Source organism: Amia ocellicauda, chromosome 10, assembly GCF_036373705.1.
Source record: "Amia ocellicauda isolate fAmiCal2 chromosome 10, fAmiCal2.hap1, whole genome shotgun sequence".
Lineage (NCBI taxonomy): Eukaryota > Metazoa > Chordata > Actinopteri > Amiiformes > Amiidae > Amia > Amia ocellicauda.
Genome location: NC_089859.1, coordinates 30,456,740 through 30,478,814, shown reverse-complemented (window position 1 = coordinate 30,478,814; position 22,075 = coordinate 30,456,740). Strand labels below are relative to the sequence as shown.

Sequence of the window (22,075 nt, the reverse complement as noted above, 5' to 3'; positions counted from 1 at the left end):
GAGTACATATGCTTAACACAAACTAAGCTGGGATTCCTATTAATGGACTGGAAAAATGTATCTACAGTTGCTGAAAGAATTGCATTAAATCTTCTAGAACGATACAATGGCCCTTGCAAGCCCTTAACCACAGTGCCAACATCCTTCAATTATACTTTTAAATACAAGTCTAAATGTTTAAAGATTGGAACTGAAGGACAATGTCCTATATGGATGGCACCAGGTTAACTCCAGTTCTACTTTTGCACCAAAAAGTTTCTGGAAGATTCACAAAGATGAATAATCAAATTAACTTACTATAGTTGTCACCTGCAGATGCAAGACATTCAGGATTAGTTTGTGTGTGCAATAACAAAATACACCCATCAATACCTATTGAACAACCCCCCCCCCAATACAAAAAGTACTCTAGATTTATTAAAAAAAACCAAACAAACTTTATTAATACTTTTCTTTCCAAAGAAATATAAAAGATTGGCGCTTTCTAAATTTATACACAGCGTAGCATTTGCTTCGGAAAACAGAAACAAACCCTAGTTGTACAAAGTGAAAAAATAAAGACCCCTGCAGTGGCTTATGTGCGGTCACGTGCCGTCATAAAAATCAGGAATTCCTCTATTTAAACTTTCGACAAATATGTCTGTGCAAAGAAAAAGAATGCATACAGGACACATTGTTGCTACATTAAGGCAAACCCTATGGATAATACACTTAGGAAAATTCCTTGGTAAAGTGACAGTGTAGATTTATATATATATATTTTTACACTTTTGTTTTTTCCTCCCACCCAGTCTAGCCTGCGATAGCAGATAGTATTGCACTGGCAGATCTACTAGCACCCTTTAATACCTTAAAGAACTCACTAGTTCACCACAGAAATAGAAAAGGGGAATAACCGGTACAAACCAACCAATACTTTTGACTGGAAAATTACTTCAAATAAGGATAAATTTGGTCTACAAATTTTTCCTCTGCTAAAAAAAAAAAAAAAAAAAAAAACTATAAATCTGAACTTCCATCTGCAATGAGGAGTACGTTAATGGAATCTTATTCTCTTTGCTAGGTCCAAAAACTGCAACCAGCTTTAACTATAAAAATTTGTGTTTGAACATCCATTTTCACAGAGTTTGCTTATCTGCAAAACTGGAGTGTCATTTTAGAAGCTGCTGGGAGTTTCAGTCTTAGAGTAGTAAAACTACTAGAATGCTGGTGAAATTTCTAACTGAAAACATGACCCTGCTCTTAGAGTATTGATGAATTATGATTAGTGAATTTGAATTTGTAGTGTGCTGTATCAGGTCTGTACCATCACCCCCCTTCCTACCCCCCTCCCCCAAATACAGTTGTCATTGGTATGAATAATAAACATGAAAAAATAAATGCCAAAACACACTGTATACAATTAAAAGGACATATTGCAATTAGCTATTTCTACACAGTCAATGAGTGTGTATAAAACCTTAAAAGAAAAAGCACTTAAAAACACATAACACAAATAAAAAGGCATGAATATGTAGTTTCTATTAAAGAATAAAATGCAATACAAGTTCTTACTCAAAAGTTTTAGGCAGTGTGACAATCTTAAAATGCAGAAATTAAAAGGAAAAAGGAATGAAATCATACCACTAATTATCAGGTCAACTGATATAATTTATACATAAAAAAGGTACTTGTGTATATATATATATATATATATATAAAAAAAAAATATATATATATATATATCCTCATTGGCTTTTTTTAAGTTCTTGTAGCAGATCCGGATACTCCCTGCCCAAGGGGACAGGAAGGTGGCTCTGCACAAACTCATTGTCCGCCTTCAGAAACCACAGGAGCAAGCCTGCTTTATGTCTGGCAGATTTTGTCACTTTTGGAGTAGTCCTTGGCACTACAGTGTTGTGCTGCCACTGCTCGGTGGATGGCAAGAGGTGCTGTGCCCGTCACGGCCAGGTTGAGAAGGCTATTGCAGGTAGGCAGGTAGACGTGCTGAACATGCTCCACGTCCGAGCGGCACACTGGACAACACTGGGAGAGGAAAAAATAAATAAAAGTTAACGAATAAGACAAGTGTCAGGTATGTGCAGATCTTAAAACAAATCCACATTCAGGGTTCCATTTTCCATGACTTTTCCACATCTTTCCAGGATAATTTCCATTATATTCAACTAAACATTTTCCATATTGCAAGATATATTCCTGTTTGACATATTCAATGCTCAAAAATAACATTAATAATGTGCATAATAACAGTCAGTGTGCATAATCATATTTGTATGCAGATTAACTGCTGCCAATAGGTCTACATAAATAGACCCTCATCTGTTATGAAATTGATTTTATAGTTAGAAACAAATATGGTAAGCACTCCTGCAATATTATTTTGTCAATAAAAAAAAAAATAAAATAAAATGAATCTCCAAGAAATTAAATTGATGTTTTAGTTTCCTAGAATTCATGTTTTGATTTGTTTTTGGAAATATGAATATTTCCCCCCCCCTGACTTTTCCACGTCTTTCCAGGATAATTTCCATTTTTTCAGGTTTTTCCTGCACCGTGGGAACCCTGACATTTTACAGGAGGGGACATAAATTGACCTTGCATGCAGCAAAGGACAAACAGCTAGTGTTAATGGTTTGAGTGTGGGCCTTCCATTTCTACAGGATGTGAAAGGATTAATGCATTTCATATTCAGCATGTCATCATAAGGTTACCCCACCACTAAAAAAAATTATAAGATACAAATCTCATGCTTAAACATGGATTTACATAAATACGGTCTTGCTTCAACAGATTAATCCTTTAGTATGACAAGTTCTCGATCTGTAACTTAACAGTGTACAATATCCGTGGGATTAGGAGAATCACAGGTTTAGCAACTGATAGTGTGCATGATTAAAAATGCAGTGAGGAGGTTGCTGCAGGTTCTTTAATATAAGACTAATTAAAAACTGCAGTCTGTGCTTACACCAAGTTTGTGTGGACTTAAGGTTCAAAGAGTGTGTTCAGGGTGCGATTTCCCTCCAAAGATAAACAATTGTGATTCTAAGCTATACAACAGCTTGATTATTGAAGTACATGGTACTATACTACCCACCATTACATAGGTTACTAAAGATGCGTTCCTTGGCAACGTGAAGACAGGTTACCAATTAAACTGTAGAATAACTGAAAGGAGACTTGGTAGGGATCTTTGTTTGGTAGAATTTAATTACATTTAAGGAGGCATACGAAAACCAGGCTCACACAGGAGGAACAGAAAGGATACATTAATGAGGCGTCAAAGCTTCTGGTTTATAACACAATCAGGGACATGGAGCAATTAACTGGTTAGAGTTTACCATGCAGTCTTCCCTAAATAACCGAGTAAAGGAGAGCCTGACAAACAGATCAGCAAGCACCCTGGTCCAATTTACCTGGAGATGGGCAGCACAGGACTGGCAGCAGACCATGTGTCCGCAGGGGCAGAAGGTGGAGTTGATCTCCTCCTCACAGCACAGCATGCACAGCAAGGCCTCCTTTAGCCTCTGTAGTTTCTCCTGCAGCACACGGCTCTGCTGGCAGCTCAGCCCCTCACACGTGCTGCAGGTCAGCTCGCCCTCCGAGGCCTTGAGCGGGGAACTCAGGGGGCTACGCTCCCCCTGTGACACGAAGTCCACAATGCCCGCGTGGTACAGGGCCCTGCGCGCGTGGTCGTACACCTCCTTGGAGGTGCGCTTGATGTCGAAGACGTACTTCTTCCCCAGGTTGATGTTTTCATTGAGGAACAGGGAGGCCAAGTGCCCTTTGAAGTCCCGGCTGTACTGCATCATGACGGCATTCGTCACCGTGTCACACCTGGATAAGAACAGAGTGGGAAGCAAGCTTGTCAGCGTTTTGTTTTTGTTTTTTTAAATGCAGAAAAGTCACCTTTGAGTTCAGCATGTTAAGTTTCTAACACCTGAAGTAAAAACTATGTGGTGGAATATACTACAGACTGGCATTATTGAATCAATTCTCCTTTAAGAAGTACAATTAAATACCAATATATTAATATAAAAAAAGATTATGTACACTTTAGCAAACCAATCCATGCACTTCAGTCCTTTATATAGTTCCCCTCAATGGGGAAACTAAGGGGAAGTTGCCTGCTGTGCATCTTATTCTGCACCAATTTAACCAAGTTAATAAATTTACCCTTGAATTCTAGATAAAGGTCAGGGGTATTAAAAGATATTGGACTATTCTACAAACTGCAGCTTCACATATACAAACCCACTCATTGTATAAACCCTTGAGAGTAGCTTTCAGTCAGATTATAGTGGGGATGGGTATATTGAAAAATGTCATGCAAGACAATTCAGAACAAAAGTAGATGAGGGATTCTTCAAGTGATTGTGCACTCATGCACACACTTCAAACACTTCATCTTGGTAAAAAGATGAAAAGCGAGTTGTGGAAGAAAGCTTTTCAATTTATTCTAACAGAAGAATGTATTTTGTAATCTTGTGCATACTTGTTTGGATATACATTTAAATGGAGGTCAAACATGAAAGCTTTAATGGCATGATTAGTTGGACAAGTTATTTCAGTCAGGATGTGCTTAATGGGGAATGCACTGACCCGTTCATAAACTCATAATGAGAGATTGTTAATGTACTTGATCATTCAGTACAGCCATGCAGCTCCACACCCTACTCCTACATTGCTGAATACCATTCTGCTCCATTGTTATAGTCGCTGACAGGCCCTTACCTGTAGAAAGCGTGGGTTTCAGTTATTGCTCTGTAAAGCCCACTGGCAGCTCTGGTGCTGATGAGCTTGAACATAAGCACAACACTGTTGCTGGTTTCCTTTGTCACAGTCAGATACACGTTCTTTCCCGACTGGGTAGCTATTTGAATAATTGGATAGGCGATCCTTAAACCGAAAGAAAACACAATCAAGACATTTTCTAGTATGGTGCTTCAGTTTATTTGTCATTGTGCTTGGATGTAAAAGGGAACATTTTTACACTATAATTAACTACATTCTGTAGTATGGGTCTGTATATTTTCTTACCTGTTCATGAGACTGAAGTCTTCCTTGCAGATTGAGATTCCCTCTGGCCCTACTCCGATTGCCAACTTCTGCCCTTCTGCATCCCTCGCCCAATGCCACTCGACTCCATAGTTCTCCAGGGATGATATAACTTGCATGGCCTGGTACTCCACTGACTGAGGGCTCATTCCCTCCAGTAATTTGTGCTTTGCTATGATGCTGTTGAAGCAAAATTCAAACTATTAACTTTCAAGTCTGCAGCATTGCAAACAAAACATTTTCCTTTCTATTCAGAAGCGGTTCCCTTTAGATTTGTTATTTTCAAGTTGACAGTTATCCACTGCCTCTCTTACATGGCCAAATGCAATTTCCAAGTCCTTGCTGGTCAGCAGCATCTCCCTACTAACTTTTCCAGATTCCATTGGATAAGAAAGCTGGGGCATTTTGAGACTATCAGTAAACTCACAGCTGGTGTCCACATCAGAGCCAGTGCTGCAATCTTTCAAAATGCATGCCTTTCACATACTGATGCCCCCCCCCCCCCATTTTTAATAAGTGAATAAACAAGCCACTAAAATTGAATCCAAACACCTGGCTGATCTTTTCACAAAAACGAAAGCAAACGCAATCAGTGGTCCATTATTCTATTTATAGATAAATATTCAGATGTAAATAATGAAAGGACTCGTCTCAACAAAAACATTCCAAGTTCTGAGCTCAAGCAGTACTAAACAGTCCTTCTTTCAAATGCTTAACTATCAATATTCTCCTCCTTGTACCTCTCAAAATAGTTTATTGAAATCAGGTTAGGGTCATTGCATAAAATGTGATCATGGTATACATGGAAGAAAGACATACGATGATCTAACCAATAAAAGCGGATCTAAACATTAAGATAATGTAAGAAAAGTGAATTCCACCTTATTCCCTCATACCTGTTGAGGACGGTGGGGCTGGGGTCCTTTCCACAGAACTCATAGTAGAAGTATTTGGCTGTGTTCTGGTTAAAGTCTCCAAGCTCTGCCTGGGCCACCAGGGCACCGAGCTCCTCTGCTTGTTCAGGCGTGCTCCGCAGACGGCCCCCGAGAAGGTCCTCCTTCACATGCATGAAAAACAGGTGTCTGGGAAGAAAAGATGAACATCGTGAGCATGGGCTGTTCCTTTTCACCACAAACACAAACACATTGCCGCTTGTAAGAAACTCAATTAATGGGGATGGGATTCGTAGTTCTTGACAGCCTGGGCAGGGCCTGTTAATACAAATGGAGATAACTGAAGGGCAATGAGTGGAATTATGCAAGTCCTTAACCTAAGCCTTTTCAAATGAAATGTTTACATGCGATTATGGAAAAACTAGAGTCATGCTCGGTAGAAGGGTCCTTTACAGATCAAGACCACCTTTCAGCTCATGTTGGCAGCTTTAGAGAGAGACTGTTCTTATCATGGGCATGTGAGCTAGGCGCCGACATCGCTCCTGAATTGCAGTAATTCATGACCTCCGCAGCATGCTGCCAAAAGATAAGCATGGCAGCTGAGGCGACAGAGTGGGTTATCTATGCAAGGTTCACAATGCCCTCAACTGAGGGGGATTCAGGGATTTTCTTCCTTGGCAGTAGAACAATACCAATTGTACGTGTAGTGGAATGCACAGTTTGTTTATTTTTACTTTGTTCTCCTCATTAAGAAAATATCTAACATCCTATTATTTTCAAGTCAACATGGCATCCTGGGTTCTCTGCAAGCCCTATTAAGTATAGTAGGATTAAAAACTATTTAAAATCTTGCAGGATAGTTTAAATCCTGGACAAATTATATATTATATAAACTTTCTATAAAAATAAAATGTAATTTAACAGATATGCCTCAGTTCTATTTAGGAAGGTGGGAGAAGGGATGAAGCTGATGGAATAGACATTTACCATTTGGAAAAAAAATCTCCAAAATGGCATAATACATCTCAGCTGTGGAAGGAGCTTTGGGATAGTACTGCTGGTGTCTGATTAAAGGGTCAGAATTAGGACAGATAAGGCTTAGTCACTGGTCTACGCATTAAAAACATATGCGCAAAAAAGGGTGGGGGGCTCTCTCAAAATAACGGAAGATAAACAGAAGTGGAAAAAAAAAAAAAAAAAAAAAAACTTTACTGCAGTGATAACCAATTAAACTTAGGCTACATTTAAGCATGTTCAGTTAAACAAAAAAAAAGGACAATCCTTAAAACAAGCATAAAAACTAAGTATTAGTCCCTCCATCCACTCCCCTGTATTTTTTACAAATGAAAACTAGTCAGGAAAAAAAAAAGTATTTCAAAACAAACTGTTCCTAAACATGGAACTCTCCTATTAGCAGGTGAGATAAAGTGCATACCAATCCACCCCCTCCCCTCTGTGAACAAAGCCTTGTTTTTCTTCCCCAACCACTCTGAGGGCATCACGTTATTATGAGTCACTATGCAAGTAGAGGCAGTGGTTAGGGGTAGCACTGATTATTCTAGAACTGCGCTCACCGCTTTCACCACATGCAAACCTCCAGCTCTCAAACACCAATATAATTTGTTCTGAAAAATTATGATTAGTCTAAGAAGGGCTGCAAATCCCATTGAGCAAACATTTGATACTTTCTTGCACTTTCAAAACAATTGATTAATTAGGATTAACACCATGAATTCACTGCCTTTAAACAAAAGGCTCAAAATATTATGCTTCCAAAGAGTCTCACTTTGCAGTGTTCAAATTTAAGAGAATATTTGCTTTAGATCTCGCACACTATATAGTTACAATACTGACTGCCATTATTGTAGACATTATTGACCTAAGGGACAAACCGTCTCTTAACATGTTACATCACACAGTTCGACTGTCAACAGAGAACTACATGTTAAGCTACTTAACAAAATCACCTGAATCATAAACAAAGGAAGCACCCTCAGGTTACTATCGGGCACTCCACACACAGCTTTGCTCATTCCTACAGCCTCACCATAAAAAGAGGGGAAAATGGCTACAATAATTAAAAACAAGTCTTTTGAAACTTTGTGATACAGCTTGGGGTAAAGGCATTTTTGTTCCTTCTTTCACTGGAGGGATGTAGCTTTGGATCTGAAAATAGCATATTACAGAAAAATTTTGAAACCTATGACATTTACATTTTACCATTGGGTTTTGAGTGGAAACTGCTAAATTGTATTTAAGTAAATTGAGTGGCACCTTCATGAACTACAAGCCAAAAATATGTTCTCCATTAAGCCATTACACAAATAAAATGGGCATTAAAACCTACATTGTGCTCCTAGCCTTTCATGTTTGCCATCTCAAATCAACAAAAGGTTGTTCAGCAATGGACTTATAGCATGTTGGCTGCATTTATGCTAAAGCCAGGCAGGGAGGCAAATGAGTCAAGACACAAAATGAAAATTCAAAATGTAAATGGTGCAAAAGTAAACAATGTATACCATGTATTCTGATGTGCGTATGACCAAGTGGTTATGCCTGTCATTTAGCTTCCTAATAGACACAGCTGAACAAACTCAAGTTAACCATCATTGCAAATAATGTATGCCTTAAAATATACAACAGAGTAGGCAATTTCTTCACTTTATAAAACTCCTGGGAAAGTATAACAAAGGGGCTTGCTTTTCTACAGATTGAAATCATAGGGAATTTGAAGCTTGTATTTCTAATGGTAAGCACTGGGCCTTACTGAAGGTTTCATGTGGCCAAATGCTTAGTTGGAAAAAAAAGCACCTGTACTATACAGAGACAAATGGACCAGTCACACAGGCACCCATCCGTCTTCCTTCCTTTTGGAGAAGTTCAGAGGTTGTGGTTGATACAGTGGGCTCTTTCATGGAGTGTAAGAGCAGGCAGCACTTACTCCCCCAGCTTGAGTATTCCTATTTCACTACCCAGCCTCTCCCCTTTAGCAAAGGGGCCCTCTAGAAAAACAAGAAGTAGCGGCCCATCATTTCACAAAGCCCGACCATAAAAATATCCGTTGTGCCATTCAGGAAGATTTACAGGCAGGATGAGTAAAAAAATTTTGTACAACCTCATAAGTCAAGGCCCTAAAGAGTTGTCCTTTGCTCATATGCTGCACACATTTATGAAGAGACCTTGCATTTGTTTTTTGAAGAGCTGCTTTTAAGGGATTGTTGTGCTTTTCTTGGGTACTAAAGCTATGCTGAAATTATTGCTGCTCTGGTCTGCCATTTTAAGGAAGCTTTACATTTCACTCTTCATGGAGAGCTAGGAAGCATTTTGGGAAGTTCTGTTACTCAGGAAAATGTCCTTTTCACAGGGAATCATCCTATAATTTACTGCTCTTAGGGCTAAGAACAGTAGCATAAACCGTGTTAATTTATGTCTGGATCAAAACCATAAGGACTTATCTTGCATACACATCCCTCCAGAGCATAATGGAATTCACATGGCTGCTTTGAAAGCCAAGCTTGCCGAAACTTTCTGTTCCAAGAACAGCAATCTATTTATAGATATGAAAACAAAATTCAACACATTGCAAGGCATCAAGTCAAACTTTCTGGCTCATCTTAAACCTTAGATAGGATGAAACAAAACAAACTCTAGAGAATGTTTGTTTGTACTTCTCAAAAGACACTGTGCGAACACCAGTACATTTATAAAAATAGATCCACAAATGTCTGCCATGTTAAGCTGTTAGAGCAGGAGTCCATTTCTGTAGGTTTCCAGCTATACTCAAATGTTGCCTGAATCAATCCAAATTGATACTGCACAACAGAACAGCATTTTCCCTTGAGCTCTCCAAAGGCCACCTCATACCCAACCACAATCATGTGATGAACATGACCATTACGAATATCTATGACCCAATCAGGGTATTATTCCAAACATGGAATTTTTCCCCGCATTCCGCTACGGTGAAGCGTGACACCTGCAAACAGATGCAGCCACTGGCCTGACATTGAAGAAATGGCCGTTTGCATCAAACCCACATCTGGGGAGCTCACATTAATGTTTTCTTTCCGATCACTGTTCCAGATGAATCAGCTTTTGCCATTCTCGGAGGGCTCCTCCACTCCACAAATACCAGTGAACTGGCAACACTGAATGGGTGAATGCTAACAGACAAGATCTGGCAGCAAAAAAACATCATAAAGCTGCAGGGTAAAAGGAAATCATAACAGATGAGGCCAGTTTTCAAGAAAAAGGCTGGCAGTTTGAGAATCGATAAATATTCAAAATACACTATGGTTCCCCATTTCAAATTGTATACATTGTTTTCAACTTTACAGCAACCTAAAGATTTAGGAAAAGAACAAACCTCTTAAAGGATGGAGGTCGATCTCAACCCTGTGGCATGCTTGAAAATCAAAAGTGAAAATCTTCCGAGGCCCACTCCTATGCAGACATCAAGCAAAATGTGTGAACCACACAGTAGCAGACGGACTTTGATCATTTCAGAGGGTTTTCTTGAAAATACAATTCTTGAACTAAAGGTTTGCATTTCCCTTCCTTCACTTCCCTTGAATTGCCAAAGGCACAATAGACATAGTGCATCTCACTGCTTCCACCTGAATGGCAGGGCATTGCCACCGAGTAAACGAACCAGGGCTGCAGAGATCCACTTGGGAGTATGAAAATAAGGAATTGTGAACTATCTTAGAAGACAATTAATTTCTAAGAGTCCTTTTATTAAAGCAGTGTTATATACCCCACTCTTCGGGATTATCTGAGAAAGTGGGGGGTGGTTTCTGGTTAGTCAGTCAAACAGCTCTTGATACAAATGGTAACCCCTGCCCTCCCTACAAAAAGACTCAATTTTTTCCCCCCCGTGAGCGTTTTGCTCTACATGCAGCAGTTTTGTAAAATTCCCTATGAAATATGACTTGGGATGACTTCAGGCACTGACGATTTGCAAAGACAAAAGTCATATTTTGTACAGCTGGAATGCATGTTCCTAGAGCCGGAATAATTCAATTGTAAAGCCTATACTCTCACCAACATATAAAATGGGTCACTGGTCAATATATGAAAACTGGGACGCAGGGTTAGGAGGCCAGCGGAAAGACAGCCCGATACACATCCATTAGTACTACAGTGCTGAACAAAAGACAAGCTTTAAGAGATCTCTTACCTGAATTGAGTTATTGAGCGTGCATTCAGTTTCCGTACCGTACTATGTTTGAGAAAATACTAAAAATTCCAGTGGGTTAGCATCAATACTGTATGTAATATGTAGGCTGCATAACCAGACCCCCCCCCCCCCCCCCCCATTCAGTTCCTCTTGAAAGCATTCTGTAAACAGTGACGAGAGTAGTCTCAGATTTCTAATGGATACACAACAAAATTGTTTTCACAAAGTTTAAAAACTTGTCACAAGCTAAAAGACTACCCCAAAAATGGGAGATCCACTTTTTCTAAAAGAAGAACAATTAAAGGGGAACCATTTGCAAGAATATGGGAGCAGGTTATTAATGCAGAAATTAAGCCACAAGGTTTCTAAAGTTCCACCCAGACAGTTCCTCTTAAGTGAAACCAGAGGAGTCTGCCCGGAGACAGCCACTGCAGACCAATCAGGAGTGAAGTTTCATACTTTCCTCGGCTCCACTCCAAAAGTGTGGCTGCAGAGTTGTCAAATAAGATCTCAGAGCTATTAGCTGAAGGTTACGGAGAGTCATTGAACTCAAGTAACACCGAGAGCTCTCACCTACACAACTGACAAAATTTTCAGCCCACAACAAGAGGCGACAGTCATACATTCCCTGAAGTCATACACATGCTGAACAATATAAACTTAACAGATACCATACAAAGAGCATTGCTTAGCAAATACTCAGGTCTCCTTGAGTTGCAAATATTTTCAATGCATTAATGTTTAAGAAACCAAAACCAGTTGCATAATGGTAAAATGTGAAATGTAATGGATTATTTATACATTCATAACATTTGGCATTTGGGTAAACTTCATAACAGATGGCTATATGGAGGAATTTCAGGGTTATTCACAGTTTTAAATTAAAACTAAAAATCAGGATAAACAATCCCCCACCCCCACACATAATGAAAGGTGGATTTAGTGCTCTGCTACAACAATGCTTGCAAGTCAATTTTAATTGATCAGCCAGTTCATTTCAATTGCAAAGATTTGGTGTGAAGGTTAGAGCAGTCAAATGTGAAGTGGTGCTATAAGGAGGGGGAAAACGAATTTGCTCAAAGACTAAGTAATTTAAAACGGCAATAGTACCAAACCTCAAATCCAGAAGTGAAATCGAATTGCTAAGGTTTTCCTTCTCCTTGAAATGTGTCCCTTTGAAACACAGGAGAGCTCAATCAATACCAAGAAAATGTTTTCTACCTGCAATTCTCTTAGTGAATTGATCTGCCCACTAAACATGCTACCTGCCCACCCCCCCATTAATATTGAAGAGTGGTTTTAAAGATGGCTTTTTTTGATACTTTCCAGGATCTATCCAGTGTGCTCTCATACCCTAATGTTGTATTCATTTTCAAGCAGCTGAAGAGGTTCCCAGAAGCTCAGAGAACACTCAGGGTGGCAGTCTTCACAGAGGCAGCCTTGGTACTGCCAGAACCCAACAGGAAAACAGCCCTTTGGAGAATAGCATGGGGAGGCCCTGTAATGTTCACAATACAGTTCCCCAATAAAAGGCAATCCATTCAGCCAGCAACCGTCTATCGGCATGCCACACACTAACATTTCCACCATGTGAGAAAGGAATTCAGGTGCCCATTTTGATGGCATACTACTTTTATTTACATAGATCATGGAAAAACAATATCCAAAGAATTAAAACACACCACTCAACACCACTGGGCAGTGGGTTATGCAAAACCTTTACCATCCAGGGGTTGTACTTGATTAATTAGAAAGGGTCCTTTTCAACGTATTCATTGCAGATTGAGGCAGTATTAACATAGTGGGTCCTCTCAGCATAACCCTGATCAGAATGTTAAATACTTACCAGAAGGAGAAAGACACTAAAGATTTCAACACTTTAAAAAGTACAAACTCAAGCATGAAGGTAGACTTAATGGTGCACATCGAAATTTAACGGCGAAACTTTCCAATGACTACGCAGATGACCGTTGCTTGAGCTTATAAATGTAGACCTCTGCACGTTTTATCATGTAATATTTAAACCATTAGTTAGTCAATATCTGGAAAACAAAAACACGATCAAACAAATCCCATGCATAAGAGAAACCGAGTCTGAAGTCTTAATTTTCTACAGCAGTAGTCTCATTTAAAAATAGACCACAAAAATAGAGCACATCCTAGTGCGGTTGTTTGGTAAATTTTTCAAGAGTTTAAGGGTTTGCGTTACAGTTAGGTACTGCCTATGAAACCAAAAAGCCTTCATAGCATTGATGGGTTTGATGAGATAAAACTATAATAAAATCTTGAAATCCTGTCCCTCAACTCAATAGAAGATGACAGAACTGTAGCTGGCTGAAAAGTAACAATTCCCAATGGTCAAAAATGGGAATTACTTTAAGTAAACTTAAGTCAGAAAGTCACTGTCACCCTGGAGAAGCTTTTTAATTTAATGAACAGAGTTACTTGAAATCAACTTGACCAGTGAGCCTGAATTAGGGCAAAGGTGAAGACACAAAGAGGGTTATGAAATCTGCCACCAGACCCCAGCAGGCTAGAAAGCTTTGTGCCGAGTACAGCCAGATGAACAAAGGCATTTTGAGAAGGCTGAAACTCTCAGCTGGCCTTTCAGCAACCACTGACTCATAACTAGTAAACACTTGGGGCTGCCGTCTTGTCTGCCAGATCTAACTCTCCGTAACAAAAATAACCCCCTTTTTCCTCAGTACATTTCACAATCCCGTCTTTGTTTTTCCATGTATGCTTCCCCAGATGAGAGAACTAGCAAAAGTGGTAAAAATTACTCTTCAACACAAGTTACTTTTTTCCCCCCAGTGATAAAATTGAAAAACACCAACAAAGTTGTCAAAAGATGGCCTCCCAAAATAAAAGTACTGCAACCTACTAAAGAACCCTGTGAAGTGCCTACAAGTGGTGAGGTTTAGTCTCACCTTAAGGCTTACGTCCTTCCCGATTGTTTTGACAATCTTTCCTTTGCCCATATTAATAAGTCAAAATAAACAAACTTTCATATTGTTGTGAAGAGTCACCTCCACGTACCAGGTAGGATTTTATGTTCCTGCTATTAATAAGACTACACAAACAAAACGCTTTCTATGCAGTTAGTACTTGAAGTTTCTACCGCCTCTACATAGGTTAGAAATAAGTTTAATTAACAGCATAGGAGTACAAACCATGCTCTGCTCCACTTTTACTGCATTGTTTTGAAGTTGGAAATTTAAAAATGTATACAGAGCTCTTAAACTCATGGGTTATCAGTCTCCCAAATCCCTAGACTGTACCAATGTCTATCCAGCTACTACAATGAATTACTCCCCCCCCCCCCCCCCATTCAGTCTTTTGGTTAGAATAAAGACATACAAAACACACACCATTTCAAACCAAACTTGTACTTTAGCAAAGAACTAGCAAGCTCTACAGGTCCTAAACCAGACAAACAACCAAAAAAAAAAAAAAAGAGGAAGGGCAATTTAACACACGTCTTCTAGTCATTTGAATACCTTTAACCATCTGAAACAACAAAAGCACTTGCATGCCCTTATTTAAAAGACAATACTGAAATTCTGATTTAATTCTGTTGTTTATAGGAAACTTTAACTACTGGAAAACTTTACAGGCATTAAGACCCTGGGGGGTATGATTTAGCTTATGTACTGTGGAAGAGAGGCAGCATTTCCTGTTGAAGCTGACAAGAATGACCTAGAGTAACACCCTGGGACTGAGGTTACTATAGGGCATTCTACTGTATGGCAAACCTTCATCAATTAGTCTAACCCTATAATTCAACTGTAGCACATTCCCAATTAGTCCAGTAGCCACCTATATAATGGAGTATATATTTTTCTGTAGATCCTGGATTTTAATATTGATTGCTTTTTGTCAGTATCCACCCACCACACTGTTACTGTAATCATCTCTGGATTTTTTTTTTTTTTTAAGAATACCTTTGTTCACAGCTGGGGGGAGAAACAAAAGTATTTAGGGAAGAAAATTACACTTAAGGGTGCCAGCAGTTTCAATAAAACACAAGAGCTTCTCCCTTAAAGTACTAGAAGCAAATAACATCACACGTCTTACATACCGGGTCTGCTCCTGTAGTATGAGATGTGGCTCCACAAAGAACTTGACTCGTAGCCTCAGCCTACAGGGAGTCAGGTTGTCCATCTGCTGGGAGATGCGGTTTCTCAGATTCAGCCATAAGCTCTCCCCTTTGCTGCCGGAAAACTGCAGCCCGAAGTAATCCACCTCTATAATTCCCAACTTCCTACAAACCTAAAAATATAAAAAGACAGAACATTAGGATGGGTGCCCAATTACTGCAATAACAAAAGGAGAGGATTTAGGTGTCTAGAGATTTTTTTAAGGTGTATGCATAATTTAAACAATACAGTGCAGAGTTAGTTTAAAATAAACCACCCTGGATAAGGGTGTCTGCCAAGAAATAAACATTTAATGGCTTATTTCAAACACTACAGATCTAAAATAGGATTCACTCAAGATATTTTATATACACTTTGACAAGCCATATGTGCCGTGACCCACATCGGTGTTAAGACCTACTTAATAACTAAATACTGACATTTATACTGTGGTTGTAAAAATGTTACATTTTAAAAAGTAGACATTTTCCAACATGACCAATCCTCCATCAACTCTCTTGGCTAACTAATCCAATTCCACCTGCTGACTGAAACTGAAGGACAAGCAATTGTGAAGTGTGGAGAAGACACAGAACTACTTGAATAGAAGATTGCTTGGCATTAGACATTTAATGTACGGCTTGCATTATTGGTTAACAATTCTTAACAGAAAATCACAGGCCATTTGAGATGAAACCTTTACAAAACAAGATGTCCCCATTTGTGTTAAAAAAAAAAGCAAGAATAAGTTCTGCACTATATAAAATTAAAAAATGTTGCACTGCCCATACTATTAATCACCCATACACAAGGCAGAGGTGGTGTATTATAGTATTATGCAACCAAACAGTTCTGCACTTGGAAGCATCATGATCAGAGAACGAAACCAGAGCCGCACACGCATTTTTAATCTGAAATTCAGACGATTAAAGCGGACATTTTCTAAAAATAAGTGCAGGCCCCGATCATTGAAACCAGAAGGCTTACTTATGATCAGAGATGCGTTGAAACGTGCTTTACTTAAAATCGTTTCGGGCTTTTATTTCTCCACAGGCTGCATCTCGTCCAGTAAAGACATGATGTTCAATTAGCATCTGAATTAGCATCTGAAGAGCAAGACACGTACGGTGTGTGCATTTGTAGGGTTTCACACAAAACATATGAAATTCAAGCCACCCAAGTGTGGAGGACAGTTTGCTGGAGCACGCACACTTCTGCTCAAAGCCGGACGGAGTCGCGGGAGGCTGGCAGAACAGCTGTGCTGCGAGATGAACTGGAGTAACCCCGCCGCCCGCTCCCCGCAACACCGTCAGCGTCCAGAAACAAAAGAAACACTCAACACTACAGCACGGTGCACGGTTTAAAAAAAAAAATAGTCTGGATAAAGACACAAAGTAGTTTCAAACTATTATTAATACACAAGGCAACTTCTACAACGTCTCTTTCAGCAGCGCATCAAATCCCGGGAACAACAGCGGACTGTGCGGTCTGAACACAGAAACAGAAACAACTGACACACAAAGCTACACGCATAACCCGTGAACAATGTGCCACAATGAAAACGTTGCCCTCTGAAGGAACCCAAAGTTAACTTGCAATGAAACGAGAGATCTAAAATCAGTGTCTATGTGATGCTGTGCAAAAATAATGTTTGTTTGTTTTTAATGAACCATATAGAATAGAAATACTCCACATACAATAAACGCAGGCGCATACACTGCAACCATAACTTCTCCTTCACAAGCACACGTTTCGAAAATCAAGTTTCTACCGCATGTAACTACCATCATGAGACCCCCCCCACACACACACACATTATTACACACACTGTAACCTTATTTTCACACAAACACAACGTGGACCATCCGTGCGTAAAGACGCCAAACTAGCACGGCGCCCCGGTACCTTATTCAGACAGTCCTCTCCATTTGCCTTCGGATCAACCTCCACCTCCATCACCACCGAGTCCGGCCGCGTAACAAGGCAGTGCATTTTGGTCTGCAATAATGTATCTTTGGTCTGCCCTTCCTTGTTCAAAATAACAAACGAGTGTCCGTCTCTTCCCTTGCAAAACACGCTACATCCAGCCCGTCCAGCACTCGCCCGCTCCTTCTCTGCTGTGTACTCTCTCCCAGCTGTTTCAGTGCATTTGCAGAGCAGCACTGCCTCCTCACCAACGTCAGCAGCACCTCGGCGCCTCCAATGGCGGCGCACAACACATTTAACCTGAAGCCAGCCAGCCAACTGCAAGTGCCGTCTCATTTGGAAAGCAAAGGACACCATGTAACACAATGCTGGAGGATCTTGTGGAGCCCTCATCTGGAAATCGCCGAGACTGGCTTTGTCTTTACATTTCAGCTTCATTACAGTGTAGGTAATTTCATTTGCTGATTCAGACAAAGTGCCTTGCAGCATGAGTCTTGACACGGCATTTTATTTATGAAAGGATAACTAAAGTCACTGCCTCCTTTGTCACCAAAGCCCTCCCGAGTATCAGTACAGAATGAGCTGCTCACTCATAACTGATGTAGTGCAGCAGTTATGAATTATTTTTAATTTTTTCTGAATTTGAGAAACATTATGCAGAAATATATCCATGAAGTCTGGTATATTTAGACACTTCAGAGAGTTTTGTTGAGTTATCACAGTGCTATATTTATCTTCACATCTTGGCCTTCTTGCTTGTTGTGTGTGTGTGTGTGTGTGTGTGTATCTGATGATCTACAAGCAAGGAATATCATTTACCAACACTTTGCGATAGGTACTATCTTAAAACCAGTCAAGTCTTGTTAGAAAAAATGGAAGTCGTGGAGGTGGATTGTATGACTTTGTTTTTCTGCCAGATGGTGCTATAGCTGTACAAGATGAGCAATCTGTCTGGGAGGCAAATGGCACTGGCACCCACATTTAATGAAATATTTCAAAACAATAAATTACACAGTGCAGCCCGAATCGCATCCGTCTCTCAAATCAGACACGGGCAGACAGTCACAGCACTCGCCGCAGCAAGCACATGGCGGCCCTCAGCCTGCAAGCCCCTACATCTGGTACACGCTGTGGAGGATGGGTTTGGGCATTCAGGTCGATCACTTGGTAGCCCGACCAGGCTCCCCTCCAATCCTGTATCACAGAGCCAGCACGTGTTCATCCAAAATTGGTTCTTCACATGCCAAACACACACAAACACACACGGGCTGGTAGGATAACAACCGTACCACACTGAACAGTGATTGTCCTATTTGCAAGCCTCTGAAAGTTTACATTGCTATTCATTTCTTGGCCAACTTGCCCTTAAGCTACGTTTTTTTGTTTTTCAATGTCTTTGTTCTCCTCCAACGCAACTTACAAAAACATCTGCTCGGCATAAACATGCCAGTGACTTTCTTGAACACTGCAGGGTGGATTATAATGGGAATCCATTCCTGCGAAGGGGAAACCCACAATCCCATCAACCCCTCACAAGTTGCGGTATTGCTCTGAAACGTATTTTATATGTATTTCATGTTTTTACAGTACACAAAAGATATATAAGCTTCAAATGTACAGATTGTATCAGTTTTTAGCATCCACGTGTACAATGTAAATACATTTCCCGTGTGTTTTGTTTCAGTAACACAGTCTTTACCAGATTATTGTACTTTATTTCACGTTCTTTTGAAGTGTTCTTTAGTTACAACAGTGACAGAACATACTGTCCTTCCTCTGCCTACATTGGATATTGTAGGTGTTACACAATGCACGTCCACTAGGTTTTTCCTGCCAATTACATTTTACCTCACCACTACCAAATAAAGACTCGCCCTCTATTTATTATTGAAGTTCAAGATTATTTTTTAACCTATAAAAGTAGTTATCTTGAAATTTTGAAATACTAAACACTAGTCCAATAAACATTAAGTTTATTTTTCTCTACTTCAGTTGAAGTACCATCAGTGTCCTGTATATATATATTCTTTTGGTAACATGCATGCATGTCAGAACTATGTCTTTGAAATAATAGCCCAGAGATAGTTCTGCAGGGACGTTGCCTGTTTTTTGTTATTTTAAGCATTCTTATCTGAGCGCCAAAACTGAAACCACTTAATGTCCTTGGAATACCTTTATCCCCCTCACACTCAAGAACTCATAGAAATGTGAAAACACTGCCTTGGTGAAGATCAGACCGTAAACAGTATTGGTGCAACAGACTTCCAGCCTTTCCCTTTACAAATCTCATACTTCTTGCAGTTTGGCTAACATACTTCACTGCTTATATAATTTATTTTACACCATCAATTATATACACTATGTATGTAATATAAATGTAGTACACTTTCACTGGACCTCATTTTAACTCAGGCGTCAGTTAAATCTAAAAAGATCACACCTCCATTTCCTGTAAGCTCATTGGTATTTGTTTCCTCATAACTGCTTACTTTTTAATGTCTCTTCTTGGAAATCCATCCCATTTTGTACCATAACCTGGCTATTTTCATGTAGTTGTATATGCTTAATGTCAATGCTTGAACTTTTACAAGTACCTTTTTTTGTCTTTTATTTTCTTTCATGACTTTTTTATTTTCAGTTTGTAAATTGCTTTTCTTTGATTATTATCCCAGCAAGATTGGCGTTCACCAAATTACTGCATTCTATAATGTAAAAATGTTGGAGCATAATACAAGGGTACATTGAAACATATGCAAATGATCTAAATATACAGGACAATTCAAGACCCCTTAACAATATTGTCAATATTTGATTTTTCAGTATATAATGATTTTTTTAAACCGAGTGCTAATGTAGTTTGTGTAAACTATTGTAATCTCTCTTTTTGATGAAGCATTGAAACAGTACATGGAGGAAAGGGTTCAGTGAGTCATAATGATCAGTTAAAATGCTGAAGTAAAAACACACCACTGGGAACTCCCTGTTCTCACATTGAAGCACAGAAATAAACATGGAAGGATATAGACATTGTTCGCCTTATCTGTTTCACACTTATTGTGATTATTTGTCTTTAACAGTAACTCCATATTTTAGCATCTTGGATAAGAAAATACATCATAGTCTGTTTTCTTTCTCTCTGGAACACATATAGGAAAGTATATTTTTTCCCTCTCCTTGGGCCAAGTGCTTTCGTGTCTTAGTCTCTGTCCTGATAAATCACTGCTGTTGCTCTTGCTAAGCATTGCACTGGGTGAGCTACACCTGTGAGATTCCTATCATTCATTTTCCATCCCACCGAATTACTGATCTGTCCTGTAAACCTGTAGGAATATATATACTCTTCGGCTCTTGTCCACAGAGGTGTGAAAAAAATACTTTATCTTATTTTGTCAAGTGATACCAGAGTAAAATCTGAAGATGCAGAGCATGCAAAGGCATTGCTCAACCCTCAAGATCTCAGTTGCTCCATTGCCCACCACAGACCTCCTTGTGATGAGTTCAGAAATATCCCTCTCTGTACCGCTGGGACGTCTGTACATATATATATGTATATATATATATATATTTTTTTTTTTTTCTACATAATTAATTAAGTTGCAGCAGCACAATTTCACATGGCTGAAAGAGCTCAGAGTTTGTGTTGCCAAAATCCAAGCGTGCTAAACCAAAAGAGACAGTCCAACACAGTCCCTCTAAGACATTCTCAGTGTCTTGGCCAGATACTGCTATCAGTACAATATTTGTTGTTGCCAGCGTGGAGCCGAGCCTCATTTGAATCCTGTTTTTAGATAATAAGCAGCCATTAAAAACTAATTTAGCTAGAAAAATCTGCGAAACAGACTCCAAATCTCGTACGTATTACTTGCTTCAAGGCAGCATGATGCTATTAGGAGTAGGGGATGGCTTTTCCAGAGAAGGGGGAACCAAGCAAAATTACTTTGCTAGCTGCAGCTGTCCGGACCTTGATTAGTGAAGACTGTCTGACAGGCGTGAACACTGGAGAAAAAAAATAGCTTACACAGTATTCTCTGTGTTCCCCGGCAGGTAGTGTAATGAGAACAAGAATGCAGGCAGCTGTACCATCCACCTGCAGCGCTCTCTCTCGGACCTCATTACACAAGGACCTGGATTGCTTTTGGCTTTTCAGCTGTATCCCTGCAGAAATTAATAAAGGCAGTTGCAATGTAATAACTGACAATCATTTTCTTTTGATCATCATTATTAGCACTGCAACACAACACTATTTACGAACCCAGATTCTAAAAGCAGCAGATGTGTATTTTTAACCAACCATGGGTGTTAGGGTCCTCTCTGCCATGCCATCTGAATACTGATTAGCTGTTATTTTCCACAAATTTCTTGTCCTGTGCATGTGGATGCCCATATACATTGTTATGTCTCGTGCTGTGATACTTGCAGCTCCCAAACTGTAGCACGTGTGCTATGTGTGCAGAAACAAAGGGGTCGTGGCAAACACATTCTCAGAGGCTGTCATGTGGGTGTGACACTCTTTCACCTCTGACCCTGTGTTCCTGTCGACACAGAGAGGAGCTTGAACTTTGCCTTGCATGTATTCATGTCAGTGACAGCTGGCTTGACAAACATTGTGTGATCTGATGAAACCCAATTCCAAATCTACAGCCATGATAATGCCACAATCTTTTCTTTCTATACATAGGCAAATTACTTTGTTACAGAGTGAGATATGTCATCCGGATGCAGCTTATTTAATGTGTAAACTTTCTTTTTCAGTATCTATACACTGCTGGTCAAAAGTTTTAGAACACTTCAATTTGTCCAGTTTTTATTGAAATGTACTATTACATTTACTATTAATAAGTTTAATATCTCAATGTATTCTTTCTACAATGGAAATCGAATAT

General features: G+C 39.5%; 1 protein-coding gene across 1 annotated transcript; it reads right to left on the bottom strand.

Annotated features, from left to right (window-relative positions):
* Window positions 1–960: 960 nt before the first annotated feature.
* Window positions 961–17,418, bottom strand: LOC136760466 (E3 ubiquitin-protein ligase MYLIP). The gene is made up of 7 exons (XM_066715878.1): window positions 17,172–17,418; window positions 15,209–15,399; window positions 5,952–6,137; window positions 5,038–5,235; window positions 4,732–4,896; window positions 3,414–3,834; window positions 961–2,025 (listed from the first exon to the last, which is right to left on the bottom strand). The coding sequence occupies exons 1-7, from the start codon at window positions 17,256–17,258 to the stop codon at window positions 1,846–1,848; spliced, it is 1,428 nt and encodes a 475-aa protein (XP_066571975.1). The 5' UTR covers window positions 17,259–17,418; the 3' UTR covers window positions 961–1,845.
* Between the last annotated feature and the right edge of the window lie 4,657 nt (window positions 17,419–22,075).